This window comes from Pieris brassicae, chromosome 1 (assembly GCF_905147105.1).
Source record: "Pieris brassicae chromosome 1, ilPieBrab1.1, whole genome shotgun sequence".
Taxonomy (NCBI): Eukaryota; Metazoa; Arthropoda; class Insecta; order Lepidoptera; family Pieridae; genus Pieris; species Pieris brassicae.
In genome coordinates, this window is record NC_059665.1 from 19659594 (window position 1) to 19685128 (window position 25535).

At 32.6% G+C, this 25535-nt stretch overlaps 2 protein-coding genes and 1 pseudogene across 2 annotated transcripts; 2 read left to right on the forward strand and 1 right to left on the reverse strand.

Moving 5' to 3' along the window:
* The first annotated feature begins 11191 nt into the window (after positions 1-11191).
* On the forward strand, positions 11192-14193 carry LOC123710703 (annotated as a pseudogene).
* A 468-nt stretch (positions 14194-14661) lies between these two features.
* Positions 14662-17413, forward strand: LOC123709384. The gene is made up of 3 exons (XM_045660687.1): positions 14662-14891; positions 15275-15467; positions 16757-17413. Exons 1-3 carry the CDS (start codon positions 14700-14702, stop codon positions 17062-17064), a joined length of 693 nt encoding a protein of 230 aa, XP_045516643.1. The 5' UTR covers positions 14662-14699; the 3' UTR covers positions 17065-17413.
* Positions 17414-22516: 5103 nt separating this feature from the next.
* On the reverse strand, positions 22517-25306 carry LOC123706668. The gene is made up of 3 exons (XM_045655984.1): positions 25003-25306; positions 23909-24098; positions 22517-22782 (listed from the first exon to the last, which is right to left on the reverse strand). Exons 1-3 carry the CDS (start codon positions 25252-25254, stop codon positions 22517-22519), a joined length of 708 nt encoding a protein of 235 aa, XP_045511940.1. The 5' UTR covers positions 25255-25306.
* Between the last annotated feature and the right edge of the window lie 229 nt (positions 25307-25535).

A 25535-nucleotide genomic window follows, 5' to 3' on the forward strand; every position in this document is an offset into this window, starting at 1 on the left:
CCGCGTAAATGCCCAATGACGTAATTCTAATGTCATCAGAAATGATGTTGATTATTGTCCGGTTAAATGTTAAATATCATCCATCTTACTTTTTTGCGTTGTTTATTTACGAAATAATTTTAATATGGGTAAAATATTTTTAATCGATTTCCGTACACTTAGTTGTTTTTATAGGCGAAGACCCCTTCGTAAGACCTTATTTTTAAGGTTCATATGTTTTATTTTTATTTTGGTGCAAGTAAAATTATATAGCCAAACATATTAGGTAATTATCCTAACCTAACCTTATAGATTATATTCGATCAAGCAATAAAGTTGAATAGTGTTAAACTATTTTTAGTTGAAAGTAAGTGAAGTGTCTACAGACTTTGTGTCCCACCGGCTGTCAGTTCAAAATTAATTTCAAACTTTGATCGAAAAATCCAAACTGAGTTAGAGAAGGAGCTTCGACGTCTTAAAATAACAATTGAATCATATCGACGATATTTACTCAATGTTATAAAGCCTTTTCGAAGGTTTTCACTCAGTAAATTGAAAACTATTGAGTTTTGATTCGTTTTGTCAATTTTTTTTATTATTTTAAGGCATATGAACGATGAGTTTTCGGCTCGAAATAAATTTCAAAAGCAGTTATAGAATACAGAGGAAACAAAACAATGTCATCGCTACGTTTGAGTCCCAACTGAATGGATTCACCTATGTGATGATATACGCTGAAAGCATCGGCAGCTGTACGTAGTTCCAAATAATCGACGGTGAGTGGAAGACTCAGAACGCTGGAGGCTGATCACTTGTACATAAGGACGAACGATTCAGACTATGGTTTTGTATTGATATCTTTTTATAATTAAACACTAATATGTTTTGGAAAATAAAAATACAACTTCAACAAATAGGTTAATACACTTCCGTAATCCGCATAAAGAATCGTTATAATTTCCAACAAATTATTGCATTGAGCCTTGAATTCAGCTTTTGATTGAAGTGTTTAATTTCCCGGTAATTTCCACCGAAATTTCGTGAGTCACTCTTAACATAATGAAGTAGTGAATTATATGAAAAGGGTGCTAAGGAACGCCTGAAGTTAATTTATTAACTATGTTTAATATGGGTAGTTTGTAGCTTTTAGGATAAGGATGATATTTATTACACTACCTCGCTAATAAATGTACGGTAATTTTAGTGTTGGATTTACGATTGTCGTTTGTTATAGTCTAGCACCTTTTATTAATTATTTATTGTAAATTAGCCGTCCTAGTTTAGTTGTTTACGAACTAGTTCATTTACACGATAGCATTTCAATTATTTTTAAGAGGTTTGGTCTTGGCTACAAACAGCCTATTAATCACTGCAATATTGAGCTTATTAAACTTTCGGCTACGAATAAAAAAATGTAATTTGTATAGTCACAATTAATGAAAATGACTGTGTTTTAAATATATTTTGTCTTTTTGGTTTGTATAAAAGAACACATCGGTTGTGAATGGCGAGATCTTATTAGTTGAAATGGTTTTTGAAACATAAAAAGGTAACTTCATTCAAAGGAATTGTATTAAAGAAATATATCTTTAACCTGTCATCTAGCATAAGAAAGGTTAATATTGGTTTTATGTAGATTTTTCTAATTCCACATATGAAACGTATTTTAGCGCAGTCGTAAATCTTCGTAGCCGTAAAATGAAAGAAGCCTTCCCGAGTAGCTACAGAAAGATAAATATTGCACATAAATTTCGCATTTTCAACAATATCATGGTATATCTAATAGTCGTAAATAATCTTGATACTTTACTGCTGTATAACGTTATTTATATTATACGAGTTGTATTAAGTTGTTTAGAGTCGAGTATGCGAATCTCAACCCTGAGCACCAAGGAACATTCCTGCTATATGCATTACAAACTAACATAAATAAAGCAATAAAACATTATATTTAAAAGTAGGTAATAAATACTTCGAAAACAAAATTATAATTATTACAATTTGCCGGGCCCAAATACGTAGAGATAATATTAAAATTAATTATTTCCCTAAATACCTCGTGAGTTTACAGAGGGGCTCCTTAAAATTGAAGATCTAAAGCTCACACACGAAGGTGAATTGAAAATAATCCGAGTAGAAAATTAATCCTTGATTACGTACTCGCGTTTAGATTTGAGACGCGGATATACAATAAATGGAAATGTATACATAAACTTGCAATTAATTTGATTAGCTATAATATGTATTCCTTGCCTGTGACAAATATAATATTCCTGATTTTGACGGCCTCCGTAGCTTATCTAGCGACGCCGATGACAAGACTCATTGACCCAATGGAGGATTCAGGCTGCGGAACATAAAGTAATTTATCTGACATTCATATCTGCAATTTTTTCGTCACAAAATGAATCGTTTGTTTTATTGTGGTATCTTCCAGTATTTGATATTCCATGTGTCATCTGCGTATCTTCACGTATGAAAACGAAGTATTTTGCCCTTCGCTAACGACCCCTCAGTTTGAAACCTTTGAGTAAATAAATTCCGTAACGAAAGTTAGGAAAAAATTAAATGCCAAGATAAATTCCTTCCGGGAGAATATAAGGTAAGTTGTTATACAAGATATTCCTTTATATAAAAAATATTTTACTAATTTTGAATAGATTGAGGTATTCCGATGCTATGACCTCCTGCTCAAACCCAAAAGATAAAGTATTTTTAGTTATAAAATACAAAACAAAAGATGAATTTAAATCTTCTAATAGGCGGTAACTTTTAGTTCTTTTTTTTAAATTAACTAACTTAACCCCAACTTTCAAATGCTGGTGGCCTTATTTATCCAAATACCGTTTCATTTACCACTGGTTCACACCCCCACCACAACTTTTGATACATAACGTCGAAAATCCGGCAGTCACGGACGGGACTCTTCGTGAGTGAATTATCATTTCTCCTATTTATACTCTAGTCTCCTTCCTTTTCCAGAACTGACACTTATAACTGTATGGAGTATAGATTCCGCTCTTCCATCGCACTTGCAACTTGAGTTGATCTCCTTAATCCAGACCTATATATAATAGTCAGAAAATGGGACATGCATGGAAGTCTGTATTCGGGTGAGAGGATGAGGTACAGTGCGTAGTCCTTTGCCAGTTGATCAGCGCTCGCGTTTCGGCGCAGTCCTTGGGTGCCTTTTAAATTATAGGTACATAAAACTCACGCAAAAGAACTACAGTGGATACTTATTTTTATTTAAATAAGATATTTATATTGTTCATGCCGTAGCTATTAACTTTTAATGTTAATTGAAGTATATTCTTATTAAATAGATATCTATTAAGAAACAGAAATATTAACGTAGAGATAAAATAATTTTTAGTATAGTTGTCATAGAACAGGAAAGTGGAAGCTGGAGGCTCTTAGGGTATTCGGAGTCGGACTCAGCGCTTAGAATTACTTCAATATGCCAAAACCAATTTTGACGTATTGTGGTCGTTGTATCTCGATTGTTATAACTGAACTAAATCCCTATTGATTTAGTTTAGGAATAATTGTTTTGATGATTCTGCTTCAAATACCATTCAAGTTTTGTGTTTCATTAAAAGGTTTACATTCTGTATACGTATAATGCAAATGTTCTACTTTCGTTTAAAGTAGTACATTGTTCGCTGTGGTCCTATAGGATTTGCTGTGAACCACATTCTAAAATCTAACCTCTCGTTGCAATCAGCAAAGTGCATTAAGCCGTAATCAGTCACCATAATGGCAGGACAAAATGACACGACTGATGAATGATTTCGGTGTTTTGCATATAGCCTTTCGTACTGGTGATTAAATAATTGATTTCAAAACATCATTCATTCACATATGACTCTGAATTAACATTAAACACAAGTTTACAAATCAAGTCAAATAACGAACGAATCGGGAGTCATTTCATGATACAATCTTGTATGTATTTGTTAAAATATTCCTAATTTATGTGAGCGCTATTTGTTAATATTTAGGTATGAATTACTTTGTAGTTACTGATTTCAGTAACTACATATTGGGGCCCACCAGACAAACGATACAGAGGCAGACCCTACGCTCGATGAGATAATGACATCAACAGATCGCGGGTCCTCAATGGATCCAAACAGCTCGGAATAGAGAAAGATGGGAAGCCTTGAAGGAGGCCTTTCCCGGAGAGGAATCCAGATACATACTAACTGTAAAAAATATTTACTTACACATAGGACAATTGTATCAGGAAATAATTTAAGGATAAAAAATATATTCCGTAGCAGGGACAGTTAGGTTTATTATTATATATTAGGCAGCCCCACTTAATCTGTTATAAAACTTCAAGGAATGATTATAATCAAAACGAAAATAATCATAGTTTTTTGAAATAGTAAATTACAAAAGTAAAAATAAAATTAATATAAGACGACTCACTGCCACCTGCGTCTGCATTCTGTAATCAACAGCGATAGCGATAGCCTTTAAGCGGAGCAGTGGATTGAACAATATAGCAAAAGCTGTTGAAGCTATTCAAGTAGTGTTAAGTACCAAATAGATTTAGTAGAATATATAGTGACGTATAATTTCACAGTCCGGCAAATACGAAATATCAATTGCGCCACGTGGCAATTTAGACAATTTATCCCCTCACAGATCAATTTCGCGCTTCGACAAGTTTAATGTAAACTTAAGTGCTTGGGGGAGACGCCAAATGAAAGTCCCTTGTGCTAACAAATGTCTCTGTTATTCAATTTTTCCTTGTAGAAACATTTTCTTGATAGACTTTAAAATTTCTAAAATAAACAATGAAACTTGCTCACGTGCTAAAGAATTTAGAGTCAGTCAATCCTTAAGACTTTACGATTATTTATGCTTTATCACCTATTACCCTCCCAGCCGTGCTTCCCCATTTGACTGAAGCCCGAAAGCAACAGCATATCACTCCCACTAGGAAGAGGCTTGACTATAAATAGAGGAAATAGTTATTTCACCAGAGGGCTTTGTCGTTACGTCCCGACGCCGGAAATAATAAATTTGATAAAAATAATACTTTTTTATAGAACAAGGGGCAAACGAACAAGAGGCTCACATATTGGTAAGAGATACCACCGCCCATGGATACTCTCAATGCCAATGAGGGGTTGCGAGAGTATTGCTGGCATTTTAAGAATAAGAACGCTCTTTTCTGGATGAACTTGAAGTCGATTTGAATCGAAAATACTTCAGTGGTCAGCTAGTTCCACATAGTGGTAGTGCGCAGCAAAAACTGCCTTAAAAACAATGGACGTCGATATGATACAGATGGAATTTCGTATTCTGCCTCGATGTCCAGTGATAAAACTAAGCTGCAAGTATTCTGAAACTCGGAACAACTCCTGTGGACACTCTCCGGTGTCTTGCGGTGTCATGGGATTTCTAATAATTTTGTATTAAATTTAGCAAAGATTTAGCTTATTTAATTACTCTAAGATTAATCAATAAAGGTAACAATTATATAAGTATTTATGACTCGATTACAACCAAACATATATTGTCATAACTTTTATCAATTAGAGGCAAGCTTTAGTTTAGAATGGAAGTGACTGAGGAATTTGAAATGAATGAAAATGTCGCTTTAATAACCCCTAACCTCAAAAGGGATATTAAGGAATATTTTAGGGATGCATCCGGTATCGATCCCGATACCGATTTGTCGGTATATCGGTGATATTTTGTAAATGCGCATCTTGTTTGATCTTTGTTCGTTGCAAACGAGGCACGGACTATCTATACCTTTTTTTTTGGAAGGGAATCTCGCTGTTGGCCTTAAGGGCCTTTACAGCTCAGCTAGGGCTGTTTTGGCGAGCGTAGCTCGGCCAGAATGGCGTTTTATCCCGCGGCTAGCGCAAGAGCGTCTCCTGTGAGACTCGAACCTCGGCTTGGGCCGTCGCGGGGTGCGACTATCCATGCCCGGGGAAGCCCAGAATTATATTCAGTTTGTTGTCTCTCTCACTCGCTTTGCCCCCGCGTATTCTATTTCGCTAGACACTTTAGTTGGCTTTTAACTGCTATCGCACGTACTATTTTTTCAATATCAAATTAAATAAACTATTTATTTAATTTTTACAATTAATTATTTACAGTTATTAATTTTATTTAAAATTATTATTCATCTTAGTTCTTAATTTTAATAACTAAACCTTTATCTGTATCGGTATCGGTATCGTATTGGCAAAAAGGCGTAACGATGCGTCCCTAGAATATTTCTTGAAACAAAACCTATTTTTCATATACACAAAATCACGTGAAAAACACACGTTACAAAATTACATCATTTGTTACGTCGAAAACGTCTTTGGAACAAATTACAAATTATCTCTTTATAATTAGGGATTATCCACCGATAAAGTAGTACGTATATAATTATTTAATGTTATGTATGTAAATAATAATTTATATAAGTAATGCACTTAGACACGTCCAAAGGCGTCGCCAAGAGTATGGACGAATCTATGTGAAATTTCAAAATGATCATTTTTTCTTAGAGAATAACATTGTTTTAGAGTTTTTAATCACTAAAATACTGACTGTGTGGCAGTAATTATAATTAATATATTTAACAATTTATAATTAATTTAGTTGCCCATGAGATGACAACGCTCTTTGGGACGTACATATTAAAGTTCCTTAGGAAAGCAAAATAGTTGAGGTTGAGTTTAAATTAATTTCTGATAAATTTTAAATGTAGGTTAATTGATCAACGATATATATGTCTCGGTTAAAATATAATATGAAAAGATAAATGTCACATTATGTATATAGTTTAAAATGTAATACAATAAAATCAAATTATTATATGACGATAATTCTACTACTAAAATATAGCATGTTAGAATATCTTACAAAAAATGACATCTAGCAAAGTAACGAAGTCAAATCGTTCAATTCTTACTTTAATACTGAGTCTGAAAAGTTATACTCAGCAAATAGCAGCTTAATCATACCGCGATATGTGGAAAACTCCACTTCGATGGAATGGAAAACTTTGATCGAAAACCACACGTTGTAAGAAACTCGTGGAAATCTTGGAAAAGTTTGGTGAATTTTATCAAATATGCTGCATCCGGCGCGCTTCGCAAACAAGAATACTTGTCTGAGTGTCTGGCTAAGGATGTGAGACTGAATTTATTTCTGAAGCATCGTAAGAGGTTATTTTACTTTCCACAATATATGAATAGTTTATTGACGATAATATTTATTAATTGGCTATGTAATACACGATAACATATTCTAGTACATAAATCAAATCCTATTTAGATATAACCTGTATTAAACTAAAAAATGTAATTTATTTTAAGTTATTCTAATTTATTTGTAATATATAATTATTTAAGTTAATACACGCACACAACACACAGTACCCTGGATACATATACATAGTCATAAACCCTAAACTTTATTTCAAATTTCGAAATTCGCTCGCATCAACTGAAAAAATACAATAATTTACAATAACACCCATTTTATCTTCACAGTCTGGTGGAAAATTTATTTTCATCCCGAATAATCTAAACAGCTGCAAACCGTAACAGGAGGTCATTTGTTTGCCGTCAGTAAACTTCACCTCGTAACCCTAAAATCTAATTGGATTTAATTCCATTAGCGAAGGTCCAAATGGGACCCGTAATTGTGCTGACCAGGGGTCCATAACATCCCTGTTTGGTCTGATAGCAGGAATTCGTTAACGGGTTTCTGTTGTTCGTATAATGCGACTAGAAAAATACTGTGGATCAATGAAAGGATGGGGCAGGTGTTTTTATTATTTAAGGTTCAATTTTGTACCTTAACGCTTTTCGATATATAACTGACTTTGTATGTGTTGTTTGGACTGATTCTTTAAAAGCTTTTATAAACAATGGGATGGTTATGTCTACTTTCTTACGTCACATCTATATATATATAAACGAATCTCTATTTCCCATGGTCACTGTATCACACGTGAACGGCTGGACCGATTTCGCTAATTCTTTTTTTGTTGTATTAGTTATTATCAAGATAAGGTTCTTATGAAATAAAAAAAAATAAGAGAATTTCGCGGAAAATTAGAAAATTAAGAATACTTAACCACCATACTAAGTAATAATGACTATTGGAACGATAGAAAATTTTCTTTTCAGTGCATAGCGCGTATACAATTCAAACTTTTGTGATGTTATGGCGTTTGCCATAACATTAACAGAATGCGTAGAAATTAATATCGTTTAAAACAAATGCTTTAATCGGAGCTATTATATTGATAAAATACATATAAAAATTTATTTTTGCTTTGCTAAAATATATGAGTCAAATACGTTCAATTTCGAATATTTACGTATTGCCTAGTAATAAATCCAGGTGGCCATTTACGCGTGCATACATCAAGTATCAACCAACACTTGTAGTTATCTCAATTTCAAGCCTCGCTTGGGTTTAAGATGTAAGAAAGAGCGAATATTCAATAATTTTAAACAGTTTCGTGTATATTTATTTCACTATACACAACTTCTGAAATTTACGCTACTTTTCGAGCATACTGTGTTTCTTAGATACTGTATGAATATATGAAGTAGTGGTGTCGAGAGCAGTAGAAAATAATACACGTTCAAACCAATCCAACTGATGGGCCTTGCAACTATGATAGAAGGAACTAGGTAGAAAGATAAACGAACAACATATATACATATTAACTTACCAAAAATAGTTTAGATTTTAAGAATTGGTCAAGATTGTTCATATTTTTTTTAAATTAAATAGATATTTATTTTTTATTCTTAACACTTTATTGCATTACATATTTGGTATTTATATTCAGATAACACAAATAAGGAATCAACGGGTGGACTTATCGCTAACAAGCGATCTCTTCTAGGCAACCCTATACAGGAAAAGGAAAAAATACAGATAACATTTAGACTCACAATCATAAAACCGATACAAAAAACCCAAATGCTTATTTTAAGATTCCGGATTTACAATTCTCTGAAACGCACGAAAATAATTATATTTGTTATTATTGTAGTAACAGCAGTAAGTAACAAAATACTTTTTAAGTAAAATAAACCAAAACTTCCAAGTCATTAAATTAATTTATATACGTATATTTAGACCTTTGCGATGACGAAATTCATCGGAAAGTATTTTTTTAATTCGCCGTAACTTATCGCATAGGCATATTTCCCATTCTAAGAGGCTTAACTCCATTAGTTACGGCCAAAACGGTTTCCCTTAAATATGCAAACCACAGGCTACGTTTCAATCGAACCTGTCCAACCTGACTTAAATTATAATGAAGCCTCTAACCAATACCTCCAATTAAAACAACCACAATTAAATTACTACGTAAGTGCTAGTTAGATTCTCCAATATTTGAAGATTGTCCATTTGCTTGGATATTTTATTAGTTCGATATATCTTTGCATTATTAAGAGGGGCAAATGTTTAAACACTGACCACTTTCTAACAGAGGTATGCACCTGGCAAATATTTTCATATATCTCCTTAGACGGGCCGAGGGCGTCCACAATGCTTTGCGTTTTACTTCAGCCGAACTAACTTCGGACCACGTCATCCCAATGGCAGTGCCTCGACCACAACCAGCTTTGCTTACAACAGGCACATTTCCTTGGGGAGTCCAGTTTAGTGCCTATTGGGGATGGATGGGGATTTGGTTTAAAAGTGTCACAATCTCCACTTGTGACGTAAGATCTGATGGCCAATTGGCGGTACCCAGCAATATTCTTATAGTTGTTTATTAAAAATCTTTGCAGGCCATAAAAATCCCAGAGTCTGTCTCAACGGTTAATAAAAGGTGGCTTACCACGTTTCGCATACATATCAGCACAACACTCTTCACGTTGGAACGATAGATTTTAATTTTTACCCCTCGTTTGAAATTTTTAGAATGCCATGTGGAGCCAAATGCGCGAAGGTGGCTCCAGGAGCTTAGGCTATCCGAGAGGAAATATCCTTCTTCTCTGACACGTCCCGCCGGACTCTGACTCTGACTTCCGAGCTCTGCTCGCCTAATAGACTCCGAATGTCTGAGCATTTTGATTCCAGCATTTCCTTGGTTTTACCAACCAAGGTTGTTAAAAAAACACACCACCAAGTCAAAGAGGTTTTCCATTATTAAAAAAACAAATGCCGCTTTTCTCCACACTTATTTCTTTAATTTTAAACTTTATTAGTATATCCCCGTTATCATCTAAAATCATCAAAATGTCCATAACATAAGTTTTATCCTTTGATCTTTAAATAACTGGTAGCCATTTCCTATAAATATAATATTATTTATCTTGAACGAAACGCGTTTGCATGCATGACTTGACTTTATTTATCCGCATTTGATAGAAATCACAGACTAAAAAATGTTGTTAATGATAAGTACATTTTGTAATTATTGTATTAGTTAAAGTAGGTATAGATGACACAGCACACTACACACATAATAAGTAATTTTTTAAAGATTTTATATACAAAGCGAACCATAACATGTATGGTATCTAAACGTTGAAGAGGGAAGAATGATGAGGCGGATATGATTATTCCTCTGAATGTCTACCTAGAACTTCATATAGCATTGAACGCTAATTTAAAATTTATCTACTACATTGTGTAAAATAATTGTTGGGGCAACTTGACTCTGACTATGTTGTAACTCTTTAAGGAAACTATGTCCACCCAAGATATCTAGCCTGGACTTTACGCGCCAAAATTAATTATATTAAAAATACGTTTTCTATATTAGTCTTCACTTTAATAATAAGACGAATTACTTATATTAGACAAAAAGTTAATTGGTGCAAAACCGTGTTCAAACCTGCGACCTCAGTGATGAGAGTCACACGCCACAAGGCGAAACTGTAAAAAATATGGAATAATTTCTAGACCTATATAACTATCTACTTCCAATTTTTTTTTATTACAAGTAAAAAAAATACTTTCATCATTTTCAATATCTTGGCCGTCCTAATGTAATTACATTTTCATAAATAACACGTGTATTTAAATTAGCTTATTCATATTTGATATTCGATAACTTACTGACACTCAACAGGGACACAATGTCTTAATAAGTGGAAAGAAAACAGAATTGGCAATCTCCAAAGCGATAAGCAAAGTCACCAATGATTAGCGATCTGTTAAATAATTAGATAGAATTTAATAGCAGCCATTTATAATACTAGACTCGTGAGAGGAAGTGCTAAAAATTAAAATTCACAATTAATTAATTCGATCGATCGAGCGAGATATAATCAAAATGTCGGTGGATCCTGAAATCGGCCAAGAAAGAGTGAATTATCCCCTTAAAGTGTTTCAAGTGTGCTACTTTAAATATTCTTGCCCATCTACTAATTGGTATAGTTGTTGGTATATCTCTTATTTTCGCCTTTCGTAATGGATTGCCGTTGAATGCTAACTCGCAACACATAGTTTTGTGTGTACTTGGGGTAAGTTACATAGCTTTTAGCTTCCAATTATGCGAATATAAAAATATACACTCTAGATATACTATTAATATTAGTAATCGATAAAAAGCTAATACCATATTTTTTTTTAAAGAAATGCTCTTTAATATAATTTATGTTTCATATTTTGCAGAGAAGCTTATTATTATTAAGCATATGGGTAGGAGAGTGTTAGGTGATACCGCCGCTTATGGACACTCATACTGCCAGAAGGCACGCAAGTGTGTTGCCGGTCTTTTAGGAATGCTACGCCCTTACCTTGAAGGACCCTAAGACGAATATTAAAAATTGGGGGTGCACAGCAAGGGTAGCGGTGGTGCGCGGCAAAAATTGCCTTAAAAAGCGGTCAGTTGTGGAATGACGGACGACGAGTTGATACGGGTGGAGTTTGGGGGAACTTAAAGGATGGTCCCATAATATAAGTTATATATCATGGGAATTTAGAATATAAATCATATCTCCTACGAAAGGCTGTATGCCATTATTGCTGTATTTATGAATGGTTAAAACGCTATCTAATTGGCAGTCGAATGTCTTCTGCTCTAAGTTCCAAGGACGAGGATACAGGTATGCTGGGCCTGCGAGACCACAGGATCCGAACGCAGTGGAACTCGTACTCGGAACACCCTTTTAACACTAAGAATATAAGGCGATCGATTTAGAAAGTATAAGCTATTCTGTTACGTATCGCCTAAACACGAACGGATTACATTTTGATAAATTATTCTCCTTAAATCGTTACGATAATAAAAAACACTGTTTGATATTGACTACATATAAGTTTCGATAAAAGGTGTGACCATGTGATTGTGATAATATGTGTGATATTTTAAGTTTCGGCAAAAATAATTCTAACGTCCAAAGCCCTTGTTAAAATCGCGCAAACATGTCTCACATTACTATATAAAGTTTAATATTGCCGATGAATTGGATCAAGTGATTTTTGCCAAGAAATTGTACAGAACATGAGCTTATATATCCTCCAAACTCGTCAAGTCGCGTTAGTAATAAAACATATTCTTTATAGAATATACGCTTATGCGTAACATTTAGGTTTTTAGCAATTTCTTATGTTGTTTATATTTCAGTACCAACTTCTAATGGCAGAATCAATTCTGAGTCTATCAGCTGACAACGGCTGGTCTGGGGTTCTGAGGTTCAAAGACAAGAGGAGGGCTCATACTATTCTGCAAGTGGTGGGGTCTGCATTGGCGGTCGCCGGTAGTATCATACTAATGCTCAGTAAGAGTCAGAATTTCAACACTCTACATGGGCAATTCGGTAAGTTTTAAATACTTTGTACGAAAATTTAATGTATGTACAACTTTAGATAAAGAAACTTTTTTTAAATAACAAATTAACCTCTATCGTCGTGCCGTATGACGTTTATTGATAGCACTTTAAAATAGACTAAAATTTAAATCGTCAATTTATTACATCACTTACATTACTAATATTTCTGAGTGCTTTATAAATGCGATGGCCGTCAGTGCTACTGGCTTGTGCTGGCTCCCTGGCGTGGCCTCTGTATCTGCTTGTATTATATATTAGTCTACAGCCGTTTATCTAACGCACTTTAGGCAACAATGATCATTGTTATATTGATAACATTTATAGCTGTTTGATGTTATTTTGAATTAGATTCTAGTGAAAGGTGTCGATAAATTCCGCAAGCATTTAATGCGCTGGATTTTTGCAAAAATAACTTTTTGCGTCAAGTTTCCTCGAGTCTCTGAATAAAAAATAACTTTAATTCACAGGTTTAGCTGCCATGGTTTTCACAACTGTCAGCCTCGTCAACGGTGTAACCTCCCTCTACGCATTTGAATGGCGGCGATTCTGTCCAGGAAACATTTCGAAACTTACTCACATCTGCTTTGGAGTTGTCGCCTTCGGATGTGCCTCTATCAGTTTGTGCTATGGTTTTGACTATATATTCTTCAGAATGTGGGCAACTAATAACTTCACAGATACTTTGATAGGTTGCACAGCCTGTTTTACTGCTATCATTATTATCAATCCTGCTATTAATTTTGCAAAGAAAAGTTACCAAATAGTGAGTAATTAGTTTCAGGGTATGCCGAATTCCGAACTAACATATACTATGAATTCCTGTCGAAACATTTATTTAAAGTTTTGGAATACGACCCTATAAAAGTAAAACAATGTGGAATCTCATTAACTGGTTATTAATGAAGTATTAATAAATAGCATGAACAGATTAATATGAAAATATATCACATCATTACGTACCATAGGTATATATATGTATTTGTATAAAAATACACTATACTACTGGAGTAAAACTCAAGAAATACTAATTAAAATGATGGATAATAGTAGTTACATCTGTTGTCGTACTCTATATTTACGATAATAAGTGACATTAACAAAACCGTATTACGTCACGTATGAGTCATAATAGCAATATTTAAATGTTATGTCATAAATGCTTACGTCATCTCTTTTTCTATTAATCTGAATAGTATTATGTTATTTTAGCTTAAGCTGATATATCTTCTTCATTCACTATGAATACAGTGCAATACGATTACCAATGTGTAAATATTTTTTTCTTAGCGTAAAATATTTGTATCATCTGGCCACATTTGATACCATATAATATGCTTGTTAGTATTCCAAACTAAGGCCAATAATAGAACCCTTAAAAATACGTGATTAACCATCTAGACTACCAATAATCATATAAAACTACTGTAATGTAACTACTATAACTAGATAATCTTAAAAATCTTCAATTTTGTTTCTGTTTATAATGAAAATCTTCTATGTAATTTTACTGATTAAAAAATAAGTATAAAATTTGTTTCACTATATATCTTTGAAAGGAAAATATCGTTAAACATTTGATTAATTAAGATAAGTTGAATAAGTACATTTATTAATACGATTCAAACTAATACAATTGTTTTGTATGAATTTTATAAATCAATGTCGAAATAAAATACATAAAATTAAAAACTAAAAAACAAGTATTATTTTTAATATTTTAATAGTCTTATTAGCATTACACACATATTTTACCTACCTCAGTGTCCTTAGATATGCAATGATTTGCAAACGCCACAATCGTACTAATCCATTGACTAAGTCCTTCCATGTCAAATTAATCTCGAACAAGATAAGACAAACGATATTCGCTCTCATAAATAAAATAATGGAATTTAGTGGAAACCACTCATCCTTTAGCGCTTCTCGCGGACAGACAAAATGACAGTGGACATCGAAAGTAGTAAAGTTGAGGGTGGGCCATATGTACTGAAGATTTTTCAGGCAACGCTAAATATTCTATCCCACCTTTTGATTGGTTTAGTTGTGGGAATTTGTCTTATTTTCTCCTTAAATCCATTTCGATTGCCGTTGGGAAGTACTCCGCAACACATAGTATTATGTGTAATTGGGGTAAGTCGAATTCCAATTAAGATAGCGTACTTAATTATCTTTGCGTGGTATAGTCCAAAAAAAACTTGGAAAACATTAAAATAATTTTCTATTCGTGTTTATCTTAAGATTATATTATTAAATTAATAAATAAAAACAATAATATATTTGAAAATCAAGTGATTTATAAAGTTGAACACAACTTAAGGTTTTAGCCAAATCTACAAAATTTATTCCACGTAGATTTTATCTTTGAAATAAAATGCACTTTATCACTTCATTATTGTTACATCAGTTTGCAAATGAAGTTAGTTAAAACATTTATAGTCAAATATAGATAAAGATGCGATCAACTCGAAAACCTAAATTCATTGCTATTAAGAAACACGAAATTTTTATTTTAGTACCAACTCCTCATGGCGGAAGCTATACTTAGTTTATCTGCTGACAATGGGTGGTCCGGAGTCTTAAGATTCAGAGACAAGAGACGAGCGCATACCATTCTTCAAGTTGTCGGCTCTGCTTTAGCACTTGCTGGAAGTTTCATCAAGATGTTGGACAAGACTCAGAATTTCAACACTTTACATGGACAATTTGGTAATTCTTTTATGTTGTTTAATAAGTTAAAAGGGATTGTCATCGATCACTTGTGGGAGGTTTAACGTGTCAAATAATTTCGGTACTTCAGAGTATCATATCTGATAACTATTTAAAATAAATATGATAAATGTAAAAAATTCGACAACGCTAAAACATTGGTGGTGGCTTCACATTTCTGTTTCTATGTATGTATCACCTACTTATGTCTGATTTACCTCATCTTAAATTGTGAATCTCAGTTTAGTTTTCCTTATAATGTTTTGTTTACGATATAAGCAAGTATTGATTATATTAATCAATAAACGTATATCTGTAAAAACATGACCTGTTGAGGTCTAGGCTAACTCTTCTTGTGATTAATTTAACATGCTTCGGTGACATTGGCATTTGATTGATAAAAATCATGCTAAATTTATTTGAACAAGATTGAATATATCTAAATCCCAATATAAGATAAAATGGATTTACTCGTCACAACCTACCACATATTAATCGGTCCAAGGATAAATATTCATGAAGATAAATATGTATTTGGAGCGTTATATAAATACTGTACTCTTACTGACATGTGTCAATAGCTTCATGGTAATTGTTTGTGTTAATTAAAATACTCCAATTACAAAATCCATATAACTTCATAATAAACATGATATTTTTATAAAAACGTTTACTTCTTAGCACATTTACATAACTCGAAACGTGCTAACATGGATTTTTACACATTTAAAAACGCGTAAAGATTATGTTTAACTTCATAATGGTCAATACTTTAAGAACAGGTATATTAAAACTTTGTAATGAACAATACCTGGTGACTAATGTCTATAGTGTAAAAATGAGAGTTGAGATCGTAGAAAGAAAAGTCCGATACAAATGATTCTTTTCTCATAACTAAAACAAACAGCATGAGACAGATGATATTTCAAGGACCATTCAGCAAGAACGTATGTTCGAACAAAAACATTTTTATTATTACTATTTAATTGATACAACTAGAATCCGTGTTTATAATCAGTTTACAATCGCTGGTAATGAATGTCTTCAAAGTAAAGGTCACGTGTTCGATACCAGTCGTACCAGTAACTGTCAGGTAGACACAGACCGCAGATCATCGATCGAATCCTCCTGACGTAGAACAAAACACAGTAAAACAGTCATCATTCCTGCCCCATGGACACAAAGGACGACACAGGTAGCATTACTACTTCAAAGACTTATGCTTTGCCCAAATATAAGGCAGTTCTGCGTAGCACAATATTCTCTCTAATATCAGTTTGTTATTCCAGGTCTCGTAGCCGTTGTATTCACCAGTGTGAGTCTCGTCAATGGGCTTACTTCCCTTTACGCGTTCGAATGGCGACGTTTCTGTCCCGGAAACATTTCTAAAATCACCCACATTTGCTTCGGAATAGTCGCTTTTGCTGCTGCCTCCATCAGCCTTTGCTACGGTTTCGACAAAGCCTTTTTCCGGGTCTGGGCTACTGATAACTTCACTAACGCACTCATAGGATGTACAGCTGCATTCACTGCCATCATAATTATTAACCCAACCATCAACTTCTTTAAGAAAACCTACAATTTGGTTTCTAATTAATTTGTGTTTTTCTTAATTCTATAATTACGGGAATCTCAAATGCAGATTAAACATTGACTTAAGAATGTTATTCAACATTTATTTAATAACAATCGGTTATTGGCAGATACCGAGAAAAATGTATTTTTTAGAGATTCAATAGATTTAGCGATATCTAGTCCGTGCATGATGTACTTGACTTCCTACACAATATAACAACTCGTTGGACGGATATAGACGCCAATTCAAAACATAGTTTTAATAACTAGACGTTTTGAGTGATTTATAACATCAGTAGTATTTAAAATTTTCTATATGTATAACTTAACTTATTGTAAATAAATGTATATTTAATGAGCGAATTAAACAATATAAAAACAATTAATATTTAAATTGATTCAATTTTAAAATATGATAATTTTATTTAGCTATAATTAAATTAAATACTAGGCCATGTTTCATTTTAGATGAAGCTTCAACATAACCGTTTACGCAGAATTGAAATGTCGAAAACATCAACATCAGCATATCGCCTCTGGTTATTTTTACTTCATACAAATGTATGGTTAACATTTCGAAAGACGGAAACAATGTCTATATTTGGATTACAATCGATATAAAGACTATTGATATTTTATCAGATTATTATTGTAGTTAATTCAGTTCAAATTTTAATAGAAAGTAACCTAGAATTACTAAAAATCACTATCTCAAAAATAGTCAAATATTTTTTTTTATCAAATCTCTAATTAAATATATCTATGTTGAACAAGTAACCTTGAGAAAGTTATTTTATTTATACTATTATTATTATTCTAAATATAATAAAAATAATATAATACTGCTAACATAAATTAATATTACAAAAAACAATAACTAATATTAAAATATAATAACTAAAATATGTTATTAAGACAAGGTTCCGAATATACTGGCAGCGTTCCCCATTTGAATGGCTTGACTAATTCTTTCTCCGAGGTAGCTGCCAGCTCTTCAGTTTCCTGTGTGTCGACTAACCTTTTTTCATTTTCTTGAAAGCCTTATAGCGCTAGGACCCCACGGACCAAGGATATCGACACCGAATGGGACAAAATCATATTGGGAGTTTAGACCCCTATACTTTTATTATCCCATATTACATTTATAGAGTTGTTGGTGATGGTAGTAGTAGAATTGTTACCTTATTTCAAAAGTATTTACTCTATGTTCCAAAAATTATTGTTTACAAATATTTTTAACTATGTAATTAGATTTCTATGTAATTTACCATTTGTTTTATTGTTTAAAAACCTCCACACATTCCAATATGGTTTCCGTACAATAATACTGGTATACACCAAAACCAGTAAAATCAAAATGTAAGCTGTGAATTCCGAAGACCACCGTATAAAAGACTCCTTGGTGAAGCCGAAACATAGGCAAATTGAGGAAATTACAAACGCACTGGTGCCGCAGAAGAGGTGACTGTACTTTACAAAGGAAAATCGGTGAAAAGCGTTGCACAGCGATGTAACTCCGTTGAAAATGCTGAAGAGGGTCAAGATGAGTGCTCCTAACGCTGTAACCAAAAAAATTGCACGATTTCATCTAAAATTCGTTGAGACATGTGAATTACTAGATTCAAAGGATGTTTTATTTTAATATAGGTTTTGATTAGTATATTTTATTTATAAAACCTTTTTAATAGGATCCTTTGTTTCTCAAATGGCTTTATTAATAATTTATATTCATTACAATATAAAGATAACTAAGCAGTTTCTGTAGAGATAATTTATGTCGAAACCAGCTTCCAACTAATCCAACTAATATAGTAACAAGTCCGAAAAACATTGTGAAGGTCATGTGTGGCAAAGAGTTTTTGTTTAGGGCCCCCGATAATTCAACTACTAGGAAATATGATAAAATATATTTTTACGTTAGCGAAATAAAGAATCAATCATTGCGGAAATTGATATAGTCTCACTATTTTAGTCGTTATCTAGTAATTTTATTTATCTATTTAATCATTCTTTACGAAACCAGAAAGAATGTCATTTTTTTATTATCATTAACATCTAAGTATTAATTCGCATAAAGCCCCATACACGTACTCATAACAAAGCTTGCAAACACACTTCAATTACTATTGTATTTAATTTTAAAATAATGATAAATTTTCTGATACCAGTGTTAAATCCATTAATGGATGCCGGGACACCAACAATTTTTAAGTTGAAAGATTGCTTAGATAGTCATAGAAGATGTTTTCTATATTATATTCAAAGAATTATTTTGGCTTTTATTAGGGAATTCAATACTTTTTTAAGACGACGGCATTTACGATATCAATTACACATATTGAGGAGTTCCTGACTAAAATTTATGATATCACTATAAATCGATAATAATAGATTATCTTGAGTAATTAACCTCAATATTATCTTAGCACACGTCAGCAAGATTATTACACACTACACGGCTGTTATGTTTAAGGAAGTAAAAGTCCGTAGAAAATATATTTAACGATATTATTGTAAGATCACTCGAACTATATATTTTAAATTGTATCGACTAACTGTGTGGTTAGGAACCAATACGCGACTCAAACATTACAACGTGTTTGGCAAAATATTAAACGATGCCGTAAAATCCGCAACAAAATATTTATATGAAAATTTTAAGGTTTGCACACAATGCAGTGTAAATTTTCCTTTTAAATGAATTTTTATGTCAAAATTATTGCAAAGAGGACACCCCTACACGTGTAAATACACGTTTAGGAGTAAATGCGTTTAATATAGTAATTGGACATGCGTCAGCTAATGTAATTTAATTAAGTTTACTATTACTACTACTACGTACTACTATTGAGTACTAAAATCAAACTAGTTCCCTTATTACTCAAAGATAACCCAGCTAAATTCTTACATGGATTACAATCTATTTTTAGGAATCGGTCGTTAAAAATATGTGAAATATGGATGGATACATACATAGGATATCTAGATTAATATAATGCAGAAATACTTTTTATTCTCTCAATAACATAATTAATAAGTGGTACCAGAGTAAAAAAAAAATCAATTAGCGTTTCGCCGGGTTTCCAATCCGGCTTATTAAAACCGTTCGGTATAGTTCTCAAAAAAAAATCTTACCCAATTTTCCATGTATAGACGTAAAGTTAACCGTTTTCTGCATTATCATTATGCAGGATCCTAGTATTGCCAATGTAGACCCTAAACATTGTAATATCCAGTGCATTCGACGACGATTTTTAAGTCGTCTGAACCATCTGTCTCCATGAAGGCAGTTAATTCCATTGGATATAAGCAATTGATACTGAAAGGCATTCGTTTATACTTATTGTGTTAGCTTGATTTGATTTGATTTTATATTTTTGTGCAAATCCTATGATAACACGAAGTAAGCTATGAAACTGATTACACATACCCCGATAACGCAAAGTAGTATATGAAGATGAAAAGCATTAATTCTGTCTTTCAACGCAAACCAGCTCGTGATAAACACACATATACATGTCAAAATATGCACTGTACACGATCGCATATTGAAATACAAAACTCAATAAACATTTATATAAAAAACTGTCTATTACTTATAGGTGTCGCTCTTACTCTTGAGATAAAAAGAGTTGAAGCGTTGGAAATGCAGAAAGATTAATTTAATCTTAATAAATTCACATCTTGTACTTATCATTTTTATCATTCAAAATGATAACTAACAATGTGTGGCTGTAGAAAAGTACAAAATGAAAAATTATAAAGTTATTCTTAGGGTCATTAACTGTTAAGGAAACAAACGTGTCTATACTAAGACTGATACAGGTAAAAAATCTTTAGACACCTTTTGTTTTGTACTGAGTTTTATTGGTGATGACATCACCTAGTCGCAGAGGCTTACCGAAGACAGGGAAGTGAAGGAAGTTGTGTGGCACCACTAACACGACATAGAAGAATGAAGAGTATGACTGGAGAAGAAGAGGAAACTGATAAAAAATCTATTACTTATAGCATTAAGTAATCATTATATTCTATGATTTAAGGACATTACTTTAGTTAGAAAATATTTGATCACTACCAAGGAACTCATAGACCACGTTAATATAACCAGAATCATCCTATCCAATTATGCGATTAAATTTAATAGACCCAATTTTATTAAGCAACCAATATAATCAAAAATTTAAAATACTAATTTATGGAATGGACAATATATTATCTTGATAATGATTCTCACGTCCACAGATAACGATAAAAAACAATATTTTGTATTACGTGCAATAAAAATTTCCCATAAAATGTAAGTTATTTCTTATCACATTATTCGCACGTTTATCTCTTTATAATAATAATAATTCATTCCAATTAGATAACACATATCCATTAAGTTAGTAAGTACAAGTTAAAGACTACATTATCTACATCAACAACAAACAAAAATAAATTAAAACTTAAATTAATAAACAGCCAACGTACACTTATCTCCCAGAGCCGACAAGCGTAGCACAAACTGGCTAACAATTTGCGACTGAGTACAGTCACCTATTGTACAATTAAACAAACAAAAGGGTATTATACCTACTGACACGCAATCTGCGTAAAAGTGATGGCGTTATTTTCCGACGGATACACCAGAAGTCATCAGAGCCTGGGCAAACATACTCGAGACATTGCAAAAGCGTAGTAGTGCCAACAGCATCCTAAAGGAGTTATTATATTGAACGCGCAAGGCACTTAGCGACCCGGCAGTACAGCTTACTCATAGTACGGTCGTCTTTTGGCAGCAAACATTAAAAATGATGGTGCTTTTATCTTTGGAGAGTAATCTCTCCACTATCTCCCTAAGCTCCTGTTGAGGTCAGGAGATAGCACATGCCCCAGGTATTAAAATGTTTCATACCTGCCAATATGGTATTCATTGAATTGAAATTCTATTGAAAGCTCCAGGTGTCGGTGCGAGCAGTCATCAGCATAGCTAACACTATTAACACCGATGCCACCGACCCTGCAGCAAAATGGTAGACGGCTGAGCTCGGAAATATATAGGTTTTGGAGACGAAATTCCACCTTGTGTTACACCACTCTCTAGCCAATACAAAAAGTTTGCCCATTTCACCATATTGTTTTTGTTGCACTATTAAATAAATTTAGATCTATTAGATTTAAAAATTATTCAAAAAAAAACAAAATAGTGAAATACTTTTAAACATTTTTTGCATAGACAAAAATCAAAGCAATAATGTTGTAATCTTGCTAATGTTTTTCATTATCTGGCTTTTCGTTACAATTTAACAAATGCAGAATTTTTAAACTGTACGTAATGCTCCCCTCTTAGTCAAAAATGGTGATCTAAGCCCAGGGTTCGATTATCAACTAAAATGGAAAGCACACTTTATCAATCAATATCAAACGCATATAAAATATTATTAAAACAATGTTCAATATTTGTAAATAAAAGTCAAATTATGAAATGATTATATTCTCATTGCGTACTTAATGAAACACGTAATCATAATAAAAGACGAATAAAATATAATAAAACCAAGTAAAATGAACACCACAGTCGATCCCGCCCAGTCCTTAAACTCTTTAGTGAAAAGTCCAAAACAGAATGAGATAGATGACAACATAAATGTTGGTATTCCGAATGTTATGTGGAAAAGTTTCAGATTGCGACCACCGAAAAGACCACAGGCCCCCGATAAAAATGCGATGCACGCTAATACACCAGCTGTTAGTCCTGTAAATCGTTAAACAATTTTAAGAACAGATTTAAATAGATTTCTTTTCTAAACTAATTTATTACTACTCAATATTTGTTATAATTTTTGCACACTTTAAAATATACACGAGCGTCAGGCACAGAATGCTTATCATCTACTTACTTGCTTATGCCTATTAGATTAAAAAATGATCATAAACAAATACAGAAATCTGAGGCCCAGACCTAAAATAATTGCAGTGCCATCGATTTTTTAAATGTATTCATTGTAAATCGTTTTTTGTTAAATTTTATTTATTTTAATTGTAGAATTACAAAATTAAATGAATGAAATATAAAAACCTCGTTTCGGGAAATACTATGTCATAAGTGTACATTGTATTTCATAATTTTCCTACATTCACAAATAATTTATTCGTATAATCTCAGAAATAGAATTTCCACTAAATTTCATCAAAAATAGTTTAACAGTTTTATAACCAAACTACCGAAGCCACAAATGAGTTTGAAACTAGTTAAAATTTTAAATTGTGAATAAAACAACGTTGTTTTGCAACTTTGTTTAAAACGTATTGAACTTTGTAACGAAACTGGTGAACGATGAAAAGCCAAATCAATATTGAAGATGTCATAAAATGACTGATATACGGGTTTTTACCTGGTTCCTAATCAGTCTTTAGCACGAACTATAATACGACCATTTCGGTGTTTTTTACCTCAAGCAATAGATTTTTCATACAATTTTTATTAATTTTAATTCCAGAAACGCCTTTTGTTAAGTTAAAGTTTTCCATACAAAAATCTATCGTAACCTTTCCATTACGATAGCTATTTTATTTTACGTATTGTCCCTCCTAATCCCTCTGGGCTTAGGCCCTTTCATGTATGTAATGTATAATTTTTTTTAAAATGTTTTATGCATACACAAGCAGCGAATTTTAAATATGTTTGTAAATATTTCACCCGTCAAAAGCATAGTTGCAAATAGAATTTAGATAAAATCAAAATAGATTGCCAACCGTTCTACAGCGTTTTTTTATATAGCATATAACGTATATAAAATAAATAATAATTTTTTTTTTAATTTTTCCTTAATTAATGTAATACATAAAATGAGGATCACAGGTTGGCTTTTGTATAGTACCTGTTAATCCATGAGGGCTGCTAGATAATCCTTTGTCTATAGTTATCAACACTGTACCCGTAATAGCCAAAGCCATTGCACACATTTGGAGTAAAGTGTGTGCAAGCCTTCTGTGTCTTAATCTCATTGGTGTTGACCAGCCATTTGCATAGTTAAGACTCAATATTGCTTCCGCTGAGAAAAAATGATACTGAAAACATGTTTAATCTAATAAAAGTTAATAGTTCACGATGCGTAAAACTTAAATATTAAATTTTAATGATCCACTTTATAAAGACACAAGCAAACGGCTTTTAAATAAATTAAAAAGTCCTATAAGACCTGTTTTATAAAGTATACGGCACCGATTGTAAGTAATGTTTGTATGAAAAATATTATTTTTGTAATATATGGGTTTTCACCTCGGTTTAATTCTTTTAAAGTCGGTTTATTAGTTAACCTTCAGAGCCTATCGTCGATTGGGTCGTTGAGCTATTTATATATAGAAATAAATAGCCAACTATTAGTCCATCACCGGATTTGAACTCACCATCTCGGGGAATAAGAGTCGCATTTAATCACTAAACACAGTGTTCTTTATACTTACTCCAAAAACACACAAAGGGACGTGTATATCGCTGCCTGTCTTTATTAAATATATTATAACTGTGGTCAAAACTCCTCCTATACACATTTGAGATAATCCCACACCTACTGCACAAAATACTACATTCCAATATTCTCCAACAGGATCTAAGATTATCATACGCATATTCTAAAATTATAAATCATATCCAACTGAATATCTGTTTTCTTAACTATGATAGATTTGTCAGATGACAGACGAAGTCAGCGTCAACACTAACGTCATTAGGATTTTTACTCCCAAATTTACATAGATAATAACTATAGAATGGATGATCACGATGAAATTTAAATTAATACGCAACCATTATATTATTTACTTCACAATATTTTATAAATTTCTATATCTAGAACATAAACCTGTCAAGTAACGGCTCCTGGGAGTGTATTATTTAATAATATATTCAATATATTTCATTTTTTTTTTAAATACTTTCCCAATAACTCATTAAAATTTACGAGATACTTACAGCAATAGTACACAATGCGGCATGTGCATCTTGTTTCATAATACCATATATTAAAACCGACATATTTGTGGCACCCAGTAGAATGTGAACAAGACCCAAACCAATAGCACACCATACACTTCTACAATACCTTCCACTAGGCTCAATTATTAAAATCCTAAGAGGATTATGTCTAGATTTTTTCTCATGTTGCTTTGATTTTCTATTTAGACCAACATCTTTAATGATGGACGTTGGCTGCGAAGATTCCATTTAATCATCGTATATTAACGTATAAAATTATTAATTTTAATTCGTTTTGTACCATTTCGCAATATATATAATGCCACTGTCAAAGTACTAGCAGACAAGTCGCCAAAAAGTGATACAGATAAATACATTTCTTTTTGACGTGAATATGTCTTTAACTTTTCTACCAACTATCCATAAAACGTAAGGATGACAAAATCTGGGAATACAGTATGGCGTTGTTGTTTAAAATCTATCCTCTATATCCAAAATTAAATTATACCACTAAATAATTAAAAAATCAT